The 19,197-nt window shown below is 37.3% G+C and overlaps 1 protein-coding gene across 1 annotated transcript in view; it reads left to right on the forward strand.

Annotated features, from left to right (window-relative positions):
- Positions 1–13,733, forward strand: part of DNAH14 (dynein axonemal heavy chain 14) — a 38,951-nt gene extending 25,218 nt beyond the window's left edge. The window contains exons 3-5 of the mRNA XM_060396354.1: positions 9,314–9,443; positions 12,417–12,569; positions 13,617–13,733. Coding sequence (XP_060252337.1) covers positions 9,314–9,443; positions 12,417–12,569; positions 13,617–13,733 — 400 coding nt within the window. The remainder of the gene's footprint in view (positions 1–9,313; positions 9,444–12,416; positions 12,570–13,616) is intronic.
- The last annotated feature ends 5,464 nt before the right edge of the window (positions 13,734–19,197 follow it).

Consider the following 19,197-nt stretch of genomic DNA (forward strand, 5'->3'; position numbering starts at 1 on the left):
AGAATCTTCTCCAACATCACGATTCAAAAGCATCAATCCTTCAGTGCTCAACTTTCTTTATGGTCCAACTTTCACATCCATACATGACTACTGGGAAAACCAAAGCTCTGACTATACTAGGCTGTCTTTTATAAATGGTTTTATGTCTACTCTAATCTGTTCTACCAGACCAACTGACCTGCCTCTTGAGAAACCTGTATGTAGGTCAGGAAGCAACAGTTAAAACTGGACATGGAACAACAGACTGGTTCCAAATAGGAAAAGGAGTACGTCAAGGCTGTATATTGTCACTCTACTTATTTAGCTTATATGCAGAGTACATCATGAGAAACGCTGGGCTGGAGGAAGCACAAGCTGGAATCAAGGTTGCCGGGAGAAATATCAATAACCTCAGATATGCAGATGACGCCACCCTTATGGCAGACAGTGAAGAAGAACGAAAGAGCCTCTTGATGAAAGTGAAAGAGGAGAGTGAAAAAATTGGCTTAAAGCTCAACATTCAGAAAATGAAGATCATGGCATCCGGTCCCATCACTTCATGGGAAATAGATGGGGAAACAGTGGAAACAGTGGCTGACTTTATTTTTCTGGGCTCCAAAAATCACTGCAGATGGTGATTGCAGCCATGAAATTAAAAGACGCTTACTCCTTGGAAGGAAAGTTATGACCAACCTAGACAGCATATTAAAAAGCAGAGACATTACTTTGTCAACAAAGGTCTGTCTGCTCAAGGCTGTGGTTTTTCCAGTGGTCATGTATGGATGTGAGAGTTGGACTATAAAGAAAGCTGAGCACCGAAGAATTGATGCTTTTGAACTGTGGTGTTGGAGAAGACTCTTGAGAGTCCCCTGGGCTGTAAGAACATTCAACCAGTCCATCCTAAGGAGATTAGTTCTGGGTGTTCATTGGAAGGACTGATGTTGAAGCTGAAACTCTAATATTTTGGCCACCTGATGCAAAGAGTTGACTCATTTGAAAAGACCCTAATCCTGGGAAAGGTGGAGGACAGGAAGAGAAGGGGATGACAGAGGGTGAGATGGTTGGATGGCATCACCAACTCAGTGGACATGGGTTTGGGTAGACTCCGGAAGTTGTTGATGGACAGGGAGGCTTGGCCTACTGTGGTTCATGGGTTCGCAAAGAGTTGGACATGGCTGAGCAACTGAGCTGAACTGAATCTTTTCTACTGACCTGTTTTGCTTTTCCTATTCCAACACCACATTACTTTGGTTTCTACAGATACATATAATATGTTCATATCTAAGTATGTGATATTATATATCCTCTTGATTGGACATACATAATTTGTGTCATCTCCTTACTAATTTTCAGTGCCTCCCTTTCTCTGTTTTATACCTAATGTTAGATATAAAGTATTCTTATTATTAATACATAGATACATAGAGGAAAAGTCATACTACATCTACGAAATGTCAGTATCAGGCAGCGGCTTCGAAACCGAAATGGTGACTAGAGGTGAAATGGAATTTCAGTTGGCGGAAGAAGCAAACAATTAGGAAGGTGGATCCGATGATGACATGGAGGCCATGGAATCCTGTAGCTACGAAGAAGGTTGAACCGTAAACCCCGTCTGAGATTGTAAAGGGTGCTTCATAATATTCTGATGCCTGTAACAGTGTAAAGTACACGCCTAGTGCAATGGTAATGAATAGGGCTTGTAACATGTGGTAATGGTTTCCTTCTATGAGGCTATGGTGAGCTCAGGTAATGGATACTCCTGAGGCTAGAAGGACAGAGGTGTTGAGTAGTGGGACTTCTAGGGGATTAAGTGGGTGAATACCTGTTGGGGGTCAGCAGCCGCCTAGCTCGGGTGTGGGGGCAAGACTTGAGTGGTAGAAGGCTCAGAAAAATCCAGTAAAGAATAGAACTTCAGAGATGATAAAGAGAATCATTCCGTAACGAAGGCCTTTTTGGACAGCCGGAGTATGGTGGCCTTGAAAGGTGCTTTCTCAAATCACATCTCGCCATCACTGGTATATTGTAAGTATATTTGTTGTTAGGCCCAGAGTTAGTAGAGCTGTTGAGTTGAAGTGAAATCATATGATGAGGCCAGATGTTATTAGGAGGGCAGATAGTGCTCCTGTGAGGGGTCAGGGGCTTGGGTTTACTATGTGATAAGCGTGGGTTTGGTGTGTCATTATGTGTTATCATGCAGGTATAAGCTGACTAGAAGGGTAAATACATAGGCTTGAATTATAGCCACTGCGAACTCGAGGACTGTTAGTAGAATTAGGATAATGAACGTGATGAGTGCTGTTGTGGTATTAATGTTTATTAGTGCAAGGGTGGCTCCTCCAATTAGGTGAATTAGTAAGTGTCCTGCCGTGATGTTGGCTGTTAATCGTACGGCAAGGGCTACTGGTTGAATAAATAGGCTAATGGTTTCAATAATTACTAGTATTGGGATCAGTGGGGTGGGTGTCCCTTGTGGTAGGAAATGGGCGAGTGAAGCTTTAGTTTTGTTGCGGAAGCCTGTAATTACAGCTCCTGCTCATAAAGGAATAGCCATGCCTAGATTTATTGATAGTTGTGTAGTTGGTGTGAATGAGTGGGGTAGGAGGCCTAGTAGGTTTGTAGATCCAATAAATAAGATCAGGGACATTAGCATTAATGTTCATGTTTGTCCTTTGGTGTTGTGAATACTTATTATTTGTTTTGATACGAGTTGAAGTATTCACTGTTGGAGGGAGATGAGGCAGTTGTTAACTAGTCGGTTTGATGTGGGGAATAGTAGGCTAGGGAACAAAACAATGAGGATAACAAGGGGGAGACCTAATACAGGGGTAATGAAAGAGGCAAATAGATTTTCGTTCATTTTGTTTCTCAGGGGGTGTTTTGTTTTGGTGCTTTTGTTGTTATTAATTCTGGGTTGTGGTAGAAGTTGTGTTTTGAGATTTTTAGTTGGAAAATAATGAAGAGGACTAAAAATATTGATAGAATTATTATAAGTCACGTTGATGTGTCTAGTTGTGGCATATCATCAAGGAGAATACAATACTCTCAGTCTTTAACTTAAAAGGTTAACGCTGGGATAGCTTCTTGATGATTTTATAGTATTGATGCGGATCATTTTTCAAAATATTTTAATGGGACTAGTTCGAGAACGATTGGCATAAAACTGTGATTTGATCCGCAGATTTCTGAGCATTGACCGTAGAATAGGCCTGGACGAGTTGACATAAGGGTTGTTTGATTTAAACGACCTGGAATTGCGTCTATTTTTAGTCCTAGAGAAGGGACTGCTCATGAGTGTAGGACATCTTCGGAAGAGATTAGTATTCGGACTGTTATTTCCATGGGTAATACAACTCGGTTATCTACTTCTAGTAAACGCAGTTCTCCTGGTTTTAATTCTGATGTTGGGATCATATAGGAATCAAAGCTCAGGTCTTCATAATCTGTATATTCATAGCTTCAGTATCATTGATGCCCCATGGTCTTTACTGTGAGAGATGGGTTGTTGATTTCATCTATTATGTATAGGATTCGCAAGGATGGAAGAGCAATCATAATTAAAATAATGGCTGGTAAAATGGTTCAGATTGTTTCTACTTCTTGCGCGTCTATGGTACTGGTATGGGTTAATTTTGTTGTTAATATTAGTGAAATAATATAAAGTACTAGAGAGCTGATTAGAAAAACGATTATTAATGTATGATCGTGAAAGTGTAGAAGTTCTTCCATGATGGGTGATGTTGCGTCTTGAAAGCCTAGTTGTATGGGATATGCCATATGAGATGTACGGGATTTTCACCTGTAATTTAATCTTGACAAGGTTATGTAATGTTTTACTAACATCTCGTTTATTGAGAGAGTCATAGTGGCTATGGTGTTGGCTTGAAACCAATAATAGGGGGTTCGATTCCTTCCTTTCTTATTTTAGGTTAACATATGTGGGTTCTTCAAATGTGTGATATGGTGGAGGACATCCGTTTAGTCATTCTAGGTTTGTTGTGGTTAGGTCTACAGTTAGGACTTCTCGTTTAGATGCAAATGCTTCTCAGATGATAAAAATTATTAGTATTACTGCTGTTAGTGAGATAAATGAGCCTATAGATGAAATAGTATTTCATATTGTATATGCGTCTGGATAATCAGAGTATCGTCGTGGTATACCGGATAATCCTAGGAAATGTTGTGGAAAGAAGGTCATGTTAACGCCTACAAATATAATTGCAAAGTGGATTTTGGCTCACGTATCATTAAGAGTGTAGCCTGAGAATAGAGGGAATCAATGTACAAATCCTCCTATAATAGCAAATACAGCTCCTATTGATAACACATAGTGGAAATGTGCTACTACATAATATGTGTCGTGGAGGACAATGTCAAGGGAGGAGTTGGCTAGAACAATTCCAGTTAAGCCTCCGACTGTGAAAAGAAAGATGAAACCTAGGGCTCATATTATAGCAGGAGATCATTTGATATTACCTCCATGAAGCGTTGCTAGTCAACTGAATACTTTTACTCCTGTTGGGATAGCAATAATTATAGTAGCTGACGTGAAGTAAGCCCGTGTATCGACGTCTATTCCGACTGTGAATATATGATGGGCTCATACAATAAATCCTAGGAACCCAATTGATATTATGGCTCATACTATTCCTATATATCTGAATGGTTCTTTTTTTCCTGAATAGTAGGTCACAATATGGGAGATTATTCCAAACCCAGGTAAAATAAGAATATATACTTCAGGGTGCCCAAAGAATCAGAATAGGTGTTGATATAGGATAGGGTCTCCTCCTCCTGCTGGGTCAAAAAAGGTTGTATTTAGGTTTCGGTCCGTTAGTAGTATTGTGATACCAGCTGCTAATACAGGAAGTGAGAGAAGGAGCAGTACGGCAGTAATTAGTACAGATCATACAAACAAGGGGGTTTGATACTGTGATATTGCAGGGGGTTTTATGTTAATAATAGTTGTAATAAAATTAATGGCTCCTAGAATTGAGGAGACACCTGCCAGGTGTAGGGAGAAGATAGTTAGATCTACCGAGGCTCCTGCATGGGCTAGATTGCCTGCCAGAGGAGGATATACGGTTCAACCTGTTCCTGCTCCGGCCTCGACCATAGAGGATGCTAGGAGTAACAGGAAAGATGGGGGAAGAAGTCAAAAGCTTATGTTATTTATCCGAGGAAATGCTATATCAGGGGCTCCAATTATCAGAGGAACTAGTCAGTTACCGAATCCACCAATCATAATAGGCATTACTATAAAGAAAATTATTACGAATGCATGTGCGGTTACAATTACGTTGTAGATTTGGTCATCTCCGAGTAGAGTTCCGGGTTGGCCTAGTTCAGCGCGAATTAGTAGGCTTAAGGCGGTTCCTACTATGCCAGCTCAGGCACCAAATAGGAGGTAAAGGGTGCCGATATCTTTGTGATTAGTTGAAAATAATCAGCGGTTGATGAACATGGGTAAAATGGCTGAGTAAAGCAATAGACTGTAAATCTAAGAACAGAGGTTTAATTCCTCTTTTTACCAGGTCCTGTAGTGAATTAACATATTGAATTGCAAATTCAAAGAAGCAGCTTCAAACTCTGCCGGGGCTTCTCCCGCCTTTTTTTTCTCGCGGCGGGAGAAGTAGATTGAAGCCAGTTGTTTAGGGTATTTAGCTGTTAACTAAAGTTTCGTGGGGGTGGAGCCCACCAATCTAGTGAGGATTTAGCTTAATTAAAGTGGTTGATTTGCATTCAATTGATGTAAGATGTAGTCTTGCAGTCCTTATCAGGAATTAAGTAAATTATACTTGCTTAGGGCTTTGAAGGCTCTTGGTCTGTTTAACCTAAATTCCTATTCTAGAATTGAGAGAATTGGTGTTAGTGGTAGTAGTATGGTGGATAGTACGGCTATTGTTGGTAGAAGGGTTATTCGTTTTGTGGTTGGGAATTGTCATTTTATTTTTATATTGTTTGTGGAGGGAAATATTGTGAGCGCGGTGGAGTATGTAAGTCGTATATAAAAGTATAGGTTTAGTAGTGCTGTGATTGCTATGAGGGTGGGTAAAATAATGCTGTCATTTTTTGTTATTTCTTGAATAATTATTCACTTTGGTATAAATCCTGATAGTGGGGGGAGTCCTCCTATTGATAGGAGGGTAATGAGGACTAGGATTGTTATGATGGGTGCTTTATTTCATGTGTGTGATAATGATAAGGTGGTTGTGGTTGAGTTGGCTATAAACAGTATAAATATGGTAGAGGTTATAATAATATAAATAATTAGGTTTAATAGTGTTATGGTGGGATTATATAGTAGAACTGCTGTTATTCAGCCTATGTGGGCAATTGATGAATAGGCTATAATTTTTCGTAGTTGGGTTTGGTTCAGTCCTCCTCAGCCTCCAATTGTAATGGATAAAATTGATAGGGTTAGGATTAGGTTTAGATTGATAGATGGAAGGATTTGGTAAAGTACTGATATGGGTGCTAGTTTTTGTCATGTGAGTAAGATTAGGCCTGAGGATAGGGGAATGCCTTGTGTTACTTCTGGGACTCAGAAGTGGAATGGGGCCATACCTAGTTTTATAGCGAGGGCTGTTGTTATGAGTATGGAGGCTATTGGGTTAAATAGTTTTATTACGGTTCATTGGCCTGAGAATATTAAGTTAATGATGATGGCTATTATTAGTAGTATTGAGGCTGTTGATTGAGTCAGGAAATATTTGGTTGATGCTTCCGTGGCTCGTGGGTTGTGCTTTTTTATTATAATGGGAATAATAGCAAGTATATTTATTTCAAATCCAATTCAGATAAGCAATCAGTGGGTGCTAATCATGACGATAATGGTTCCAAGTATAACGGTTATTAGAATAATAATAAAGATAATTGGATTTATTAGTACGGGAAGGATATGAACCAACATTTTCGGGGTATGGGCCCGATAGCTTAATTAGCTGACCTTACTATTAGAATTTGGTGTAATTGGGAGCACGAAGAGTTTTGGGTTCTTAGGAGTAGGTTCAATTCCTATAGTTCTAGAAATAAGAGGATTTAAACCTCTATTATTTACTCTATCAAAGTAACTCTTTTGTCAGACATATTTCTTATGTTTGTGGGGGGATGCTTGATAGGAGAATAGGTAGTGATACGTGCCATATGCATAGGGCTAGTGTTAGGGGTAGGAAATTTTTTCATAATAAGTGCATCAGTTGGTCATAACGGAATCGGGGGTAGGATGCTCGGATTCATAGGAAGGTAATTGTGAGCAGTAGTGATTTGATGGTAAAGTTGATTGTATAAAGTTCTGGTATGTATGGGTTGTGAAATGCTCCTAGGAAGAGGGTTGTTGTGAAGATATTTATTATGATAATATTTGCATATTCTGCTATAAAGAATAGGGCGAATGGTCCGGCGGCATATTCTACGTTAAAGCCTGATACTAGTTCAGATTCTCCTTCGGTGAGGTCAAATGGTGCTCGGTTTGTTTCTGCTAGTGTTGAGATAAATCATATTATTGCTAGGGGTCACGCTGGAAAGATTAGTCATACTTGTTCTTGTGTAATGATTAGTGTAGAGAGGGTAAAGGATCCATTTATTAGTAGAACTGATAGTAAAATAATTGCTAGTGTTACTTCATAGGAGATTGTTTGTGCTACTGCCCGTAGGGCTCCAATGAGAGCATATTTTGAGTTGGAGGCTCAGCCTGATCAGAGGATTGAGTATACAGCTAGGCTTGATATGGCTAATATGAAGAGGACTCCTAAGTTTATGTTGATGAGGGGATAGGGTATGGGTAGGGGGATTCATATGGTTAAGGCTAGGGTTAGTGCTAGGATGGGAGCTAAAATGAATATTGAAATTGAGGATGTGGCGGGTCGTAGGGGTTCTTTAATGAAGAGTTTAATTGCATCGGCGATGGGTTGAAGTAAGCCGTATGGTCCTACAACGTTTGGGCCTTTTCGAAATTGTATATAACCTAGGACTTTTCGTTCAACTAGTGTAAGAAAAGCTACAGCTAGGAGAATGGGGATAATGAGTGTTAGAACGTTGATTATAAACATTTTGTTAAGGAGAGGATTTGAATCTCTGAGTATAAAGGTTTAAGTTTTACGCAATTACCGGGCTCTGCCACCTTAACTAGGCCCTTTTCTAGGGCAGGTTTTGTTGTGAAATTAATTGAGATAAAGTCATTAATTGGTTTAAGGCGCTTTGTTAAAGTTGGCCTTATTTCTCTTGTCCTTTCGTACTGGGAGAAATACATAACAGATAGAAACCGACCTGGATTACTCCGGTCTGAACTCAGATCACGTAGGACTTTAATCGTTGAACAAACGAACCTTTGATAGCGGTTGCACCATCGGGGTGTCCTGATCCAACATCGAGGTCGTAAACCCTATTGTCGATATGGACTCTTGAATAGGATTGTGCTGTTATCCCTAGGGTAACTTGTTCCGTTGATCAAGTTTTTGGATCAATAAGCGATGGTTTGGTTTGACTTGTTAGTCTAGTCTTTAAAATCGCTCGGAGGATTTTCTGTTCTCCGAGGTCACCCCAACCGAAACTGCTAGTCCATAAGGAGTGTTGTTATCCCTTGGTGATTAAATTTATTTTCCATGTATAAGCAACTTACAAGGCTCAGACTAGGGTAAAATAAGTTAGGTGCCTAGGGAACAAAATATTATAAGAGGAATGGTTATTTTTAGGGTCATGATATGCCATATTCTAGTCCTGACACTGTTTTATACAATAGCTGAAGTATCATTTAATTCCTAGCAAAGAAACTGTGTGATTTCTGGAGGACCAGATATCTTGAACTACTTCTTAGCATTTTAAGTTTTGTCAGTGTGGCTTTTAAGTGCTAAGAGAACAATATATAAAGCATGGTGAATAAAAACCAAAAAAAGAGAATGTTTCAAGAAGAAGAGAATTGTCAGCTGCTAAGATTTCAAGAAGTATAAGGTCTGAGAGGTGTCTGTTGGATGAATTCTAGGAAGAATTCTTTCCATCTCACTTAGCCATCCCAACTTTTCTGATCCTGTTGCCTCCACCTAAGAGAACACTACAACTAACTCCTGTTCCTGGTATCTTCTCTTGCTAATTGTCTGTGTAATTGTGGAATTGTCTTTTGAAATATCTTTCTTAAACAGAAAAATATTATTCCTCCTTTCTAGCTGCTGTTAAGATTCAATTTTAAGCTGGATTTTCTTTCAATTAATAATGTTTGTGTAAATTTTAAGTATGTTACCATTTAAATTTTTCTCTATGTATAAATATTTAACATTATCCTTAAGTAATGTCCATATTTGCACTTATATTGGATATTGGATTTTTTACCTTCTAAACTAGTACCAAATGATGATGATGTGATATGTCATATTATTAGACTAAGAGAAAAACTCGGTTGGCAAACAGTATTACCACAGCACAGTTTGGAATACAGATGTTTCAAAACTGCAACTCAGAAGATACTTCTAAAGGTATTATTATATTTTATGCAGTCTTTAGTATAAAAATTAAAATTTAAAAGCTATATGTAAATCTTTGTTTCCTTCATTTTAGATATTCTATCAAAATCAGACATCATTACATTAATCAAATTGCAATCATTGTTTTATGGTAATTGCTTACAAAAAATGTTTGATGTAACTTCATTTCACTTATTTAAAGACTGATGAACAGATAAGACATCTCCCTGAATTTTGAATCTACTCTTGTGTTCCTGCTGATTAGTTTTTTGTGATTTACAGAGAAATTCTGATGTATTAATACTTTGTAGCATTCTATCCTTCTTACTCTCCTACTCCTGGTACTGATTTTCTGTCTCCTCTATTTTCTTACCTTTTGTATTTTTTTGTTACCCAGCAGCCTCCTCAGAGAGATTTTATCTTGTCCAAGGTCACACGACTAAAGGTAGAAGCTATGATTAGAAGTAAAATCTTCCTCCTGTGACCTCCTTTATGACAGGTGATCTAAGATGGAATAGGATCATCTCTTCCTACTTTTAGTTCAGAAATTCTCAAAGTGCAACCCCCAGGCAAGCAGCATCAGAAACAGCTTGCAGAATATTAGAAACATGTATTTTCATCTTCACCCTTGACCTTCTGAATCTAAAACTCTAAAGTTGGAGCCCAGACATCTGTATTTTATTAAGCTATCTGGGTGATTCAGTTGAGAACCACTGTTCTAGACCAAGGGTCAGCAAAACTTATTTGGAAAGACCCAGATAATAAATATTTTAAGCTTTTCAGACTATATGGTTTCTGTTCTAGTTACTTAATTCTGTCATTGTAGTGGAACAGTAGTGATAGTATATAAACAAATGAGCATGGCTGAATTTAAACAAAATTATTTAAGAATTGGATATCTGGACTTAGCCATAGTTTTCTGATCCTTGCTCTAGACTGTTCCCTTGAGGATAAATGGTCTTTTGATTATTATTCAGAGGCAGCATTAATGTAAAATACATGCATGATGAAATCAGATTCACCTAGTTTTGAATTTCTATACACTCACTATGTTATTTGGGGCAAGTTCCTAACTTCCCTGAGCTTTAGTATCTTGGACCTTGAAGTGGAGATAGTAGTGCTTACTGTAGAGAGCTATGAAAATTCAATGATATAATGCTTGTGGCATGGTATCTGGCAGATAGTGGGCATAGTAGTTTAAAAAAACATAGCTGTACATGAGTTTACTATCATAAGCTCTCTATGGACTCTCTGATAGGATATGTTTCATTTGTATGTGGAGAAAGAATTGAGAATATAAAAAGTAACACTTGTTTTTAATTGAAAAAGAGTAAATTGGAATATTATTCTGCTTCTGTAATCAGATTATTTAATTACATATATGATCCACTTAGAATAATTGTGTCTACACTAAATTTCTAGTAACCTTAACTTTTTGGAGATGTAATTTAGAGTAGAAATGCCTCAAGTAGTCAAATAACTATAACAAAGTTCATGTACTATATAAGTCATCACCTAGAGTTTATTGTTTCATTTTATTTACAGTTTTTAAGGTTGTTTATTAAGGTTTTTAAGAGCACATTATGCTGCTGCTACTGCTAAGTCGCTTCAGTCGTGTCCGACTCTGTGCGACCCCATAGACGGCAGCCCACTAGGCTCCTCTGTCTCTGGGATTCTCCAGGCAAGAGTACTGGAGTGGGTTGCCATTTCCTTCTCCAGTGCATGAAAGTGAAAAGCGAAAGTGAAGTCACTCAGTCGTGCCTGACTCCTAGCGACCCCATGGACTGCAGCCCACCAGGCTCCTCCATCCATGGGATTCCCCAGGCAAGAGCACTGGAGTGGGGTGCCATTGCCTTCTCCAACCATAATCTCTATGGAAGACATAATAAAGCGAAGTCGCTCAGTCGTGTCTGACTCTCTGCAACCCGTGGACTGTAGCCCACCAGGCTCCTCCGTCCATGGGATTCTCCAGGCAAGAACACTGGAGTGGGTTGTCATTTTATATCAGACGTCAAAATAAGGAAGAAAAAAAAACAGCTGAGACAATTGAGAAGAACAGTATCTTCAAGGAAGAAAAACATTTTTTAAAGTAAAACTGAATCTAAGATTTTAAATTACAGTAGTTAGAAATTGTTCAGTTACTAAATGCTTTCTATAATAAAATTTACCTTTTAAAAAGACTGATTAACTTTCATGTAGAATTTTTGCCAGCAAAGTTAAAAGTTTCAAAACTGAAATAAATAAATTTCATTTAAAACTTTTTCTTAATGTAGAATAGCTGATTTCTTAATAATGCCAGGTAAGTAAGGAAGTGATGTTTAGTATATTGCAATAGCTCAGAATGTGGATTTAGAATCAGAGTTATATTCAAGTCCTTACTTTGCCACTTCCTGACTTTATGACTTTTCTCAAATTACCTAACTTCTCAAAATAATTAATTTCTATGTAAATTTAAATGAGATTAAAATGACCAAGCTTTAATCTCAGATTTAAGAGATGTGAAAACTAGGTGTATCATCAAGTTCTTTAGGTTAATAAGCATATGTTAGTAAGTATATAGATCAATTTTCATGGATGTTTTATCACTATATTATGTATAAGAATGAAAATTAAATACCTTCAATCTTTAAGAAGAGTGATTTTATTGAGCTTTGTTGCATAGACATGATTTCATGTTAGCTTCATTCAGTGATACTATTCTTTTTTATTTACTTGTTTTTAATTTGACGATAATTGCTTTACAATACTGTGGTAGTTTCTGCCGTACATCAGAATGAATCGACTATAGGCATGCATGTGTCCCCTCCCTGTTGAACACCCCCCACTTCCTTTCCCACCCCATCCCTCGAGGTTGTCACAGAGCATTGACTTTGGGTTCCCTTCTTATTTTAATCTATGTTAAAATTGTTTCAGCTTATTGAATAATCTGTTTAACCATTTTATTACTTAAAGTTGTCAAGTTAATTACATTTTTTTCAACCTCAGGAACCTTTGAAAGATGATGGAGAATTTGTATATTGCCTCCTTAGAAAAAATTCTAAAGCTTTTTATAATCCATATGATCTTTATGTAGTCTCTGCCCACAGAGCTAGACATTGCAAAGAATTTTGGATTATTACTGCTTCATTTATCTCAAAGGTAATATTTACAAGGGATTTTTAAAAATTTCAGAATCATAATGGAAAATTTATTCATTTTATAACATAATTGGACAAATTCATCTTTTGGGGTTTCAGACAAACCTGGTCATTTGAGTAACAGTTTATGTTTAAGAGCCTCCTTAGAGAGTTATTTAATAGTGACTTTTTTCTTTTTTGTAGAACTGTGTGTTTGAAGATTCAATTTTAAGGATTTTTTTTTACCTCTCAGGTGCTTTTTTAATATTTAGTGTTAATTTATTAAAGGAAGAACTAGAAAACAGGCATTTGCTGGCATAGTAAGTATTGTGATAATAAAAGTAGAGTGTTTTTTCAGATTTTTCAGAAACTTCATTCCCAGATCTAGAAATTTCCCTATTATACTCTTAGAGAAAACTTTGATATTTATCACAAGTTGTAAGTACACAATTAATTTGTTTCCATCATTTGTTTAATGTCTGTGTGGCTTTTTCTGCCCTTTCATTCTCCTAACTAAACTCTTACATGTACATGGGCAGGACCATAGCTAAATGAAGTAGACTGTGCAGATATGGAAATACCTCAAACAAGTATTATCAACTGAAAGTGGAATGAACAACTTCTGTATAAACAAAAACATGCACATAAATGCATATGTGCTGATATAGGCAACTTTTATTTATGAAAGAAATTTAAGAAAATATTACATTTAGATGGGGGAGAGATACTCTTGGGAAGAGAGGAAACATATCTTGTTTTTTGAATGTCAAAATGGGATTATCTGGAGATTGGGATTATTATGTTCTTAGAAACTGTTGCATCCATGTAGTTAAAATTAAATTCATAAATATTTTATAGAAAATGTAAAAATTATGAGATTCAAAGTAATAGTTATTTGTGAAGGGAAATCTAGTTTGAGTGTAGATGGAAGTAGCAGAGGTCAGATATAGAAAAACTTACCATAAAGGCAACTAGCTATGAGCCAAATACAGCTTTTTGTAATTTCTTAAATATAGTGCATGGTTTTTTAAGAAAGTTGAGTCATGTTTTGTCCTTTATATATATGCAGGTTACTAAAATAGGTGGTAAAGAAGAAATAGAACTTATACCTACTTTGGAATGGCTACTAGAAAGAAGATGTTACTATTTATTACAGCAATTCAAGATATTTTCCAATTTTCGGTGAGATGAATGAACATGAAACCAATTATTTGTAGTGTGATCCTGGTGAAATTGCAATTGCCTGGATAACATCTGGGTTCTACTACAGTAATGCAATATACATGGGGAATTATTGAGGAAATAGTGTATATTATAACAATTTTTTAGATAAGAGAAATGTACTCATTTAAGTATTAAAATCTTAACCTTTTTAGATAAATACTTTAAGAAAAAGATATTTTATATTCAAGCAAACTTAAGTTATAATTTACTTACCTTTTGATTTTCATGCATTTATTCATTAAATGAATATTTATGAAAGTCTGCTAAGAACCAAACATTATTCTAGATGCTAGGAATAACGTATTGAACAAATGAAGCAATTGTCTTACTCTCAAAGAACGTAGATATTAGTGTGTGTGTATTTGTGTTAGTTGCTCAGTCATGTATAACTCTTTGTGACTCCATGGATTGTAGCCCTCTGGGTTCCTCTTCCATGGAATTCTCCAAGCAAGAATACTGGAGTGAGTTGTCATTCCTTTCCCCAGGGGATCTTCCCAACTGATGGATCCAACCTGGGTCTTCCACATTGCAGGCAAATTCTTTCCTGTCTGAGTCACCAGGGAAGCCCAGATTATAGTGTATGAGAAATAATAAAAAGAACACACGAAAACGTAACATGTCAGGTGGAAATGAAATGGTATGAAGGAAAGTAAAACAATTAGGGAGGTGGGGAGCTTTTTAATTTAAGATCATTTAAAAATTTATCTAGTTACAAGTTACATTTGGCATTGCCTTTCTTTGGGATTGGAATGAAAACTAACCTTTTTCAGTACTGTGGTCACTGCTGAGTTTTCCAAATTTGCTGGCATATTGAGTGTGGCACTCCAGCAGCAGCATCTTTTAGGATTTGAAATGGCTCAGCTGGAATTCTATCACCTTCACTAGCTTTGTTTGTACTAGTGCTTCCTAAGGCCTACTTGACTTTCAGGATGTCTGGCTCTAGGTGAGTGATCACACCATCATGGTTATCTGGGTCATTAAGCTCTTTTTTGTATAGTTCTTCTGCGTATTGTTGCCACCTCTTCTCGATATCTTCTGCTTCTGTTAGGTCCATACCATCTCTCTCCTTTATTGTGCCCATCTTTGCATGAAATGTTCCCTTGGTATCTCTAATTTTCTTGAAGTGTTCTCTAGTCTTTCCATTTCTATTGTTTTTCTCTATTTCTTTGATATTGTTCACTTAGGAAAGCTTTCTTGTCTCTCCTTGCTGTTCTTCGGAACTCTGCGTTCAAATGGGTATATCTTTCCTTTTCTCCTTTGCCTTTAGCTTCTCTTCTTTTCTCAGCTAATTGTAAGACCTCCTCAGGCAACCGTTTTGCATTTCTTTATCTTGAGGATGGTTTTGATCATGGCCTCCTGTGCACTGTTACGAACCTCTGTCCATAGTTCTTCAGGCACTCTGTCTGTCAGATCTAATCCCTTGAATCTATTTGTCACTTCCACCGTATAATTGTAAGGGGTTTGATTTAGGTCATACCTGAATGGCCTAGTGGTTTTCCGTACTTACTTCAGTTGTAGTCTTAATTTTGCAATTAGGAATTCATGATCTGAGCACAGTCAGCTCCCGGTCTTGTTTTTGCTGACTGAATAGAGCTTCTCCATCTTCGGCTGCAAAGAATATAATCAGTCTGATTTTGGTATTGACCATCTGGTGATGTCCATGTGTAAAGTCTTCTCTTGTGTTGTGGGAAGAGGGTGTCTGCTATGACCAGTGCGTTCTCTTAGCAAAACTGTGTTAGTCTTTGCCCTGCTTCATTTTGTACTCCAAGGCCAAACTTTCCTGTTACTTCAGGTATCTCTTGACTTCCTACTTTTGCATTCCAGTCCCCTATGATGAAAAGGACATCTTTTTTTGGTGTTAGTTCTAGAAGATCTTATAGGTCTTCATAGAACTGTTCAGCTTCTTCAACATTAGTGGTTGGGGCATAGACTTGAATTACTGTGATACTGAATGGTTTGCCTTGGAAATGAACAGAGATCATTCTGTCATTTTTAAAATTGCACCCAAGTACTGCATTTGGACTCCGTTTTTGACTCTGAGGGCTTCTCCATTTCTTCTAGGGGATTCTTGCCCACAGTAGTAGATATAATGGTCACCTGAATTAAATTCACCCATTCCAGTCCATTTTAATTTACTGATTCCTAAAATGTCAGTCTTCACTCTTGCCATCTCCTGTTTGACCACTTCCAGTTTACCTTGATTCATGGATATAACATTGTAGGTTCCTGTGCAATATGTTCTTTACAGCATCCGGTTTTATTTTCACCACCAGACACTTCCACAACTGGTCATTGTTTTGGCTTTGGCTCAGCATTTTCATTCCTTCTGAAGCTGTTTTTCCTTTCTTCTCCAGTAGCATATTGGGCACCTACCAACTTGGGGAGTTCATCTTTCCATGTCATATCTTTTTGCCTTTTCATACTCTTCATGGGGTTCTCAAGACAAGAATGTTGAAGTCGTTTGCCATTCCCTTCTCCAGTGATAGCTCCAGTGATAGCTTGGAAGAAAAGCTATGACAAACCTGCTGGATGCAAAGTCACTTCAGTCATGTACAACTGTCTGCAACTCTGTGGACTGTAGCCCACCAGGCTTCTCCATCCATGGGATTCTCCAGGCGAGAATACTGAAGTGGGTTGCCATTTCCTTCTCCAGGGTATTGTCCCAATCCAGGGATCAAACCTGGGTCTCCTGCATTGCAAGCAGATTCTTTACGGTGTGAGCCACCAGGGAAGCTCCATGACAAACCTAGACAGCCTATGAAAAAGCAGAGATTTTACTTTGGCAACAAAAGTCTGTATAGTCAAAGCTATGGTTTTTTCAGTAGTCTTGTATGGATGTGAGAGTTGGACCATCAAGATGGCTGAGCGCTGAAGAATTGATGCTTTTGAACTGTGGTGTTGGAGAAGACTCTTTGAGAATAAAGGAGATCAAACCAGTCAATCCTAAAGGAGATCAACCCTGAATATTCATTGGAAGCACTGTAGCTAAGCTGAAGTTTCAATAATTTAGCCACCTGATGAGAAGAGCCAGCTCATTGGAAAAGACCCTAATGCTGGGAAAGATAAAAGGCAGGAGGAGAAGGGAACGACAGAGGACAAGATGGTTGGATGGCATCACCGACTCAATGGACATGAGTTTGCAAGCCCTGGCAGATGTGAAGGACAGGGAAGCCCGGCATGCTGCAGTCCATGGGATCACAAATAGTCAGAAACAACTAAGTGACTGAGCAACAACTAGTTACATAATATGTAAATTACATATTACATTACATGATATCAGGATTCCTGAGGCTCTTTGAACAGAATAGTACTACTTTCACAAAGTAGTTCCAGAATGCTGATCTTTCAGTGTGTATATCCAGTTTTATAAAATTTTGTTTCATCTTTAATGTTTTCCTTTTTTGTGCATTTTACTGTGTGCTAAGAAAGTAAGTAGATAATATTATAAATAGCTATACTTAATATAGTAAATAGTTGAAATAACTAAGAACCTGGTAACTTTTCTGTAAGAGAAGTGAATGGATCTTATGGCAGAAAAGTTATTCATGTAGTGAACAAGTATTTATTTTGTATTTGCTCTGTTTTTCTGTTTGGGCACTGCAGATGCAATTGGGAAAAAATATGCAATGTCTCTTTACCTATAGAATTTATATTCTAATGGAGGAAGGTAGATATTGAATAAGTAAATAAGATAATTTCAGATAGTGATAAGGAGTAGAAAGATAATAAAACAGAGATGTGTGTGTATGTGTGTTGCTACTTTAGATAGGATTGTCAGAGATGTTTTTAAGTAGAGACCTCTATGTGGTGTAGAGGAGACTTCCATGTGGGGTCTTGAGAGAAAGGAGTTCCAGGCAGACAATATAGCAAGTTCAACAGTTTTTAGTCAGGAATAAGTTTAATGTATAGTCAAAGGTAGTAATGATGTCCCTGAAGCATCGAAGAGGTTGGCAGAAAATGAAGCTGATTTTGTTACTGTTTGAAACTGAAGCTACATACAGTGGAGATGATTAACAGTTCTGAGGAGCTTCTTTTCAAGAATATGTGTAATAGTTGCTTCCCTGTATTAGGTACTGTTAGTGAAGCTAGAAGTTTCTGATTCTAGATTTATTAGTTTATGATATTATCTGGGACATTACTTTCTATATCTATTTAAACTGTCAGTGTTGAACTTTCCACTGTTATCCTTGTTGTTTAGTCTCTAAGTCGAGTCTGACTCTCTGCAACCCCAGAGACTGTAACCCATCAGGTTCCTCTGTGCATGGGATTCTCCAGGCAAGAATACTGGAGTGGGTTGCCATTTCCTTCTCCATTACTGTTATCCTTGCCTTGTAATAAATCCTCAGAGTCTATTATGCCCTAAATAATTTTCATTGATTAGAATTCGGATATCCAGTTGGAACTGGGATAAGAATCATCTTTTTATATGACATTTGGCATTAATAAGTCCACAGTCAAAATGATTGGTTTTCTTTATTGATGTTAAGAAAAATATGTTAAGTTTTAGTCAACTTTAAACTTCTGGGTTCATTTGATTTTTTTATTTTGATTATTAACATATTTTTTATCACTAATACTGTAATAAGTTATGTTTCAAATAGAAAAAAAAGATAAATATGAAAACAGTAATGACTTAGGCTGGTGATGCTGTGTATACAGTGCAATGATGACTTTAGCATCATTATTGCCTTTTTACCTCATGAAACTTTCTGAAGTATTAATTTATATGGCTTGGTGCATATACTCATTTTACTATCAGTGGGTTCCCCTATGATTCATCTGGGTTTCCAGGGGTCTTCTAGCATCTTGAGGTACCATGACTCTATCTGTCTGGATTAGAGTGAGATAAGATCTTGTTTATGTGTCTTTGGAGCCTGACTTAAGGTCAAATTGCTAGATTTGTCTGAAGCATTTTGGCTTTCCAAGGCCTCAGGCCATTTCTGTTTGAACGGCATCACCAGATTCTTTTTGAACTGCTCAGATAGCTCCAGTCTGTCTTCTTTGATGCAAAATCAGCCAATGATGTCACTAAGACTAGCTGGCTATTTGTCTCCTGGGCACTCCTAGCCCTGCCATTTTGCTTCCCCACTGACTCATCAACTACATCAGAAATCTCACTTTGACAAATAAGAATCACATTTCAGTGTTTGTTTAAGAATGACTGTTTTCATCAAGATGGAAAAACTACTGAGACTGTGATAAAGTACTAGATTAGTTTTACAAGTGCTTAGGTGGCAGTGTTCATTTAGAGAAGTTAAGGGAAATTTTTTGACAATTGAACATGTTTATTTCATGTGTGAAAACTAAGGATGATGAATAATCACTAGGGGAACTTCCATTCCTTTTGATGTAGATTCTTTGAGCTTTTAAAAACATAAGGATTAAATAATATCAAAATGACATGTATTACCTTAGATTTTAAAAAT

The sequence above is a fragment of the Ovis aries genome, chromosome 12 (genome assembly GCF_016772045.2).
Source record: "Ovis aries strain OAR_USU_Benz2616 breed Rambouillet chromosome 12, ARS-UI_Ramb_v3.0, whole genome shotgun sequence".
Classification (NCBI taxonomy): domain Eukaryota; kingdom Metazoa; phylum Chordata; class Mammalia; order Artiodactyla; family Bovidae; genus Ovis; species Ovis aries.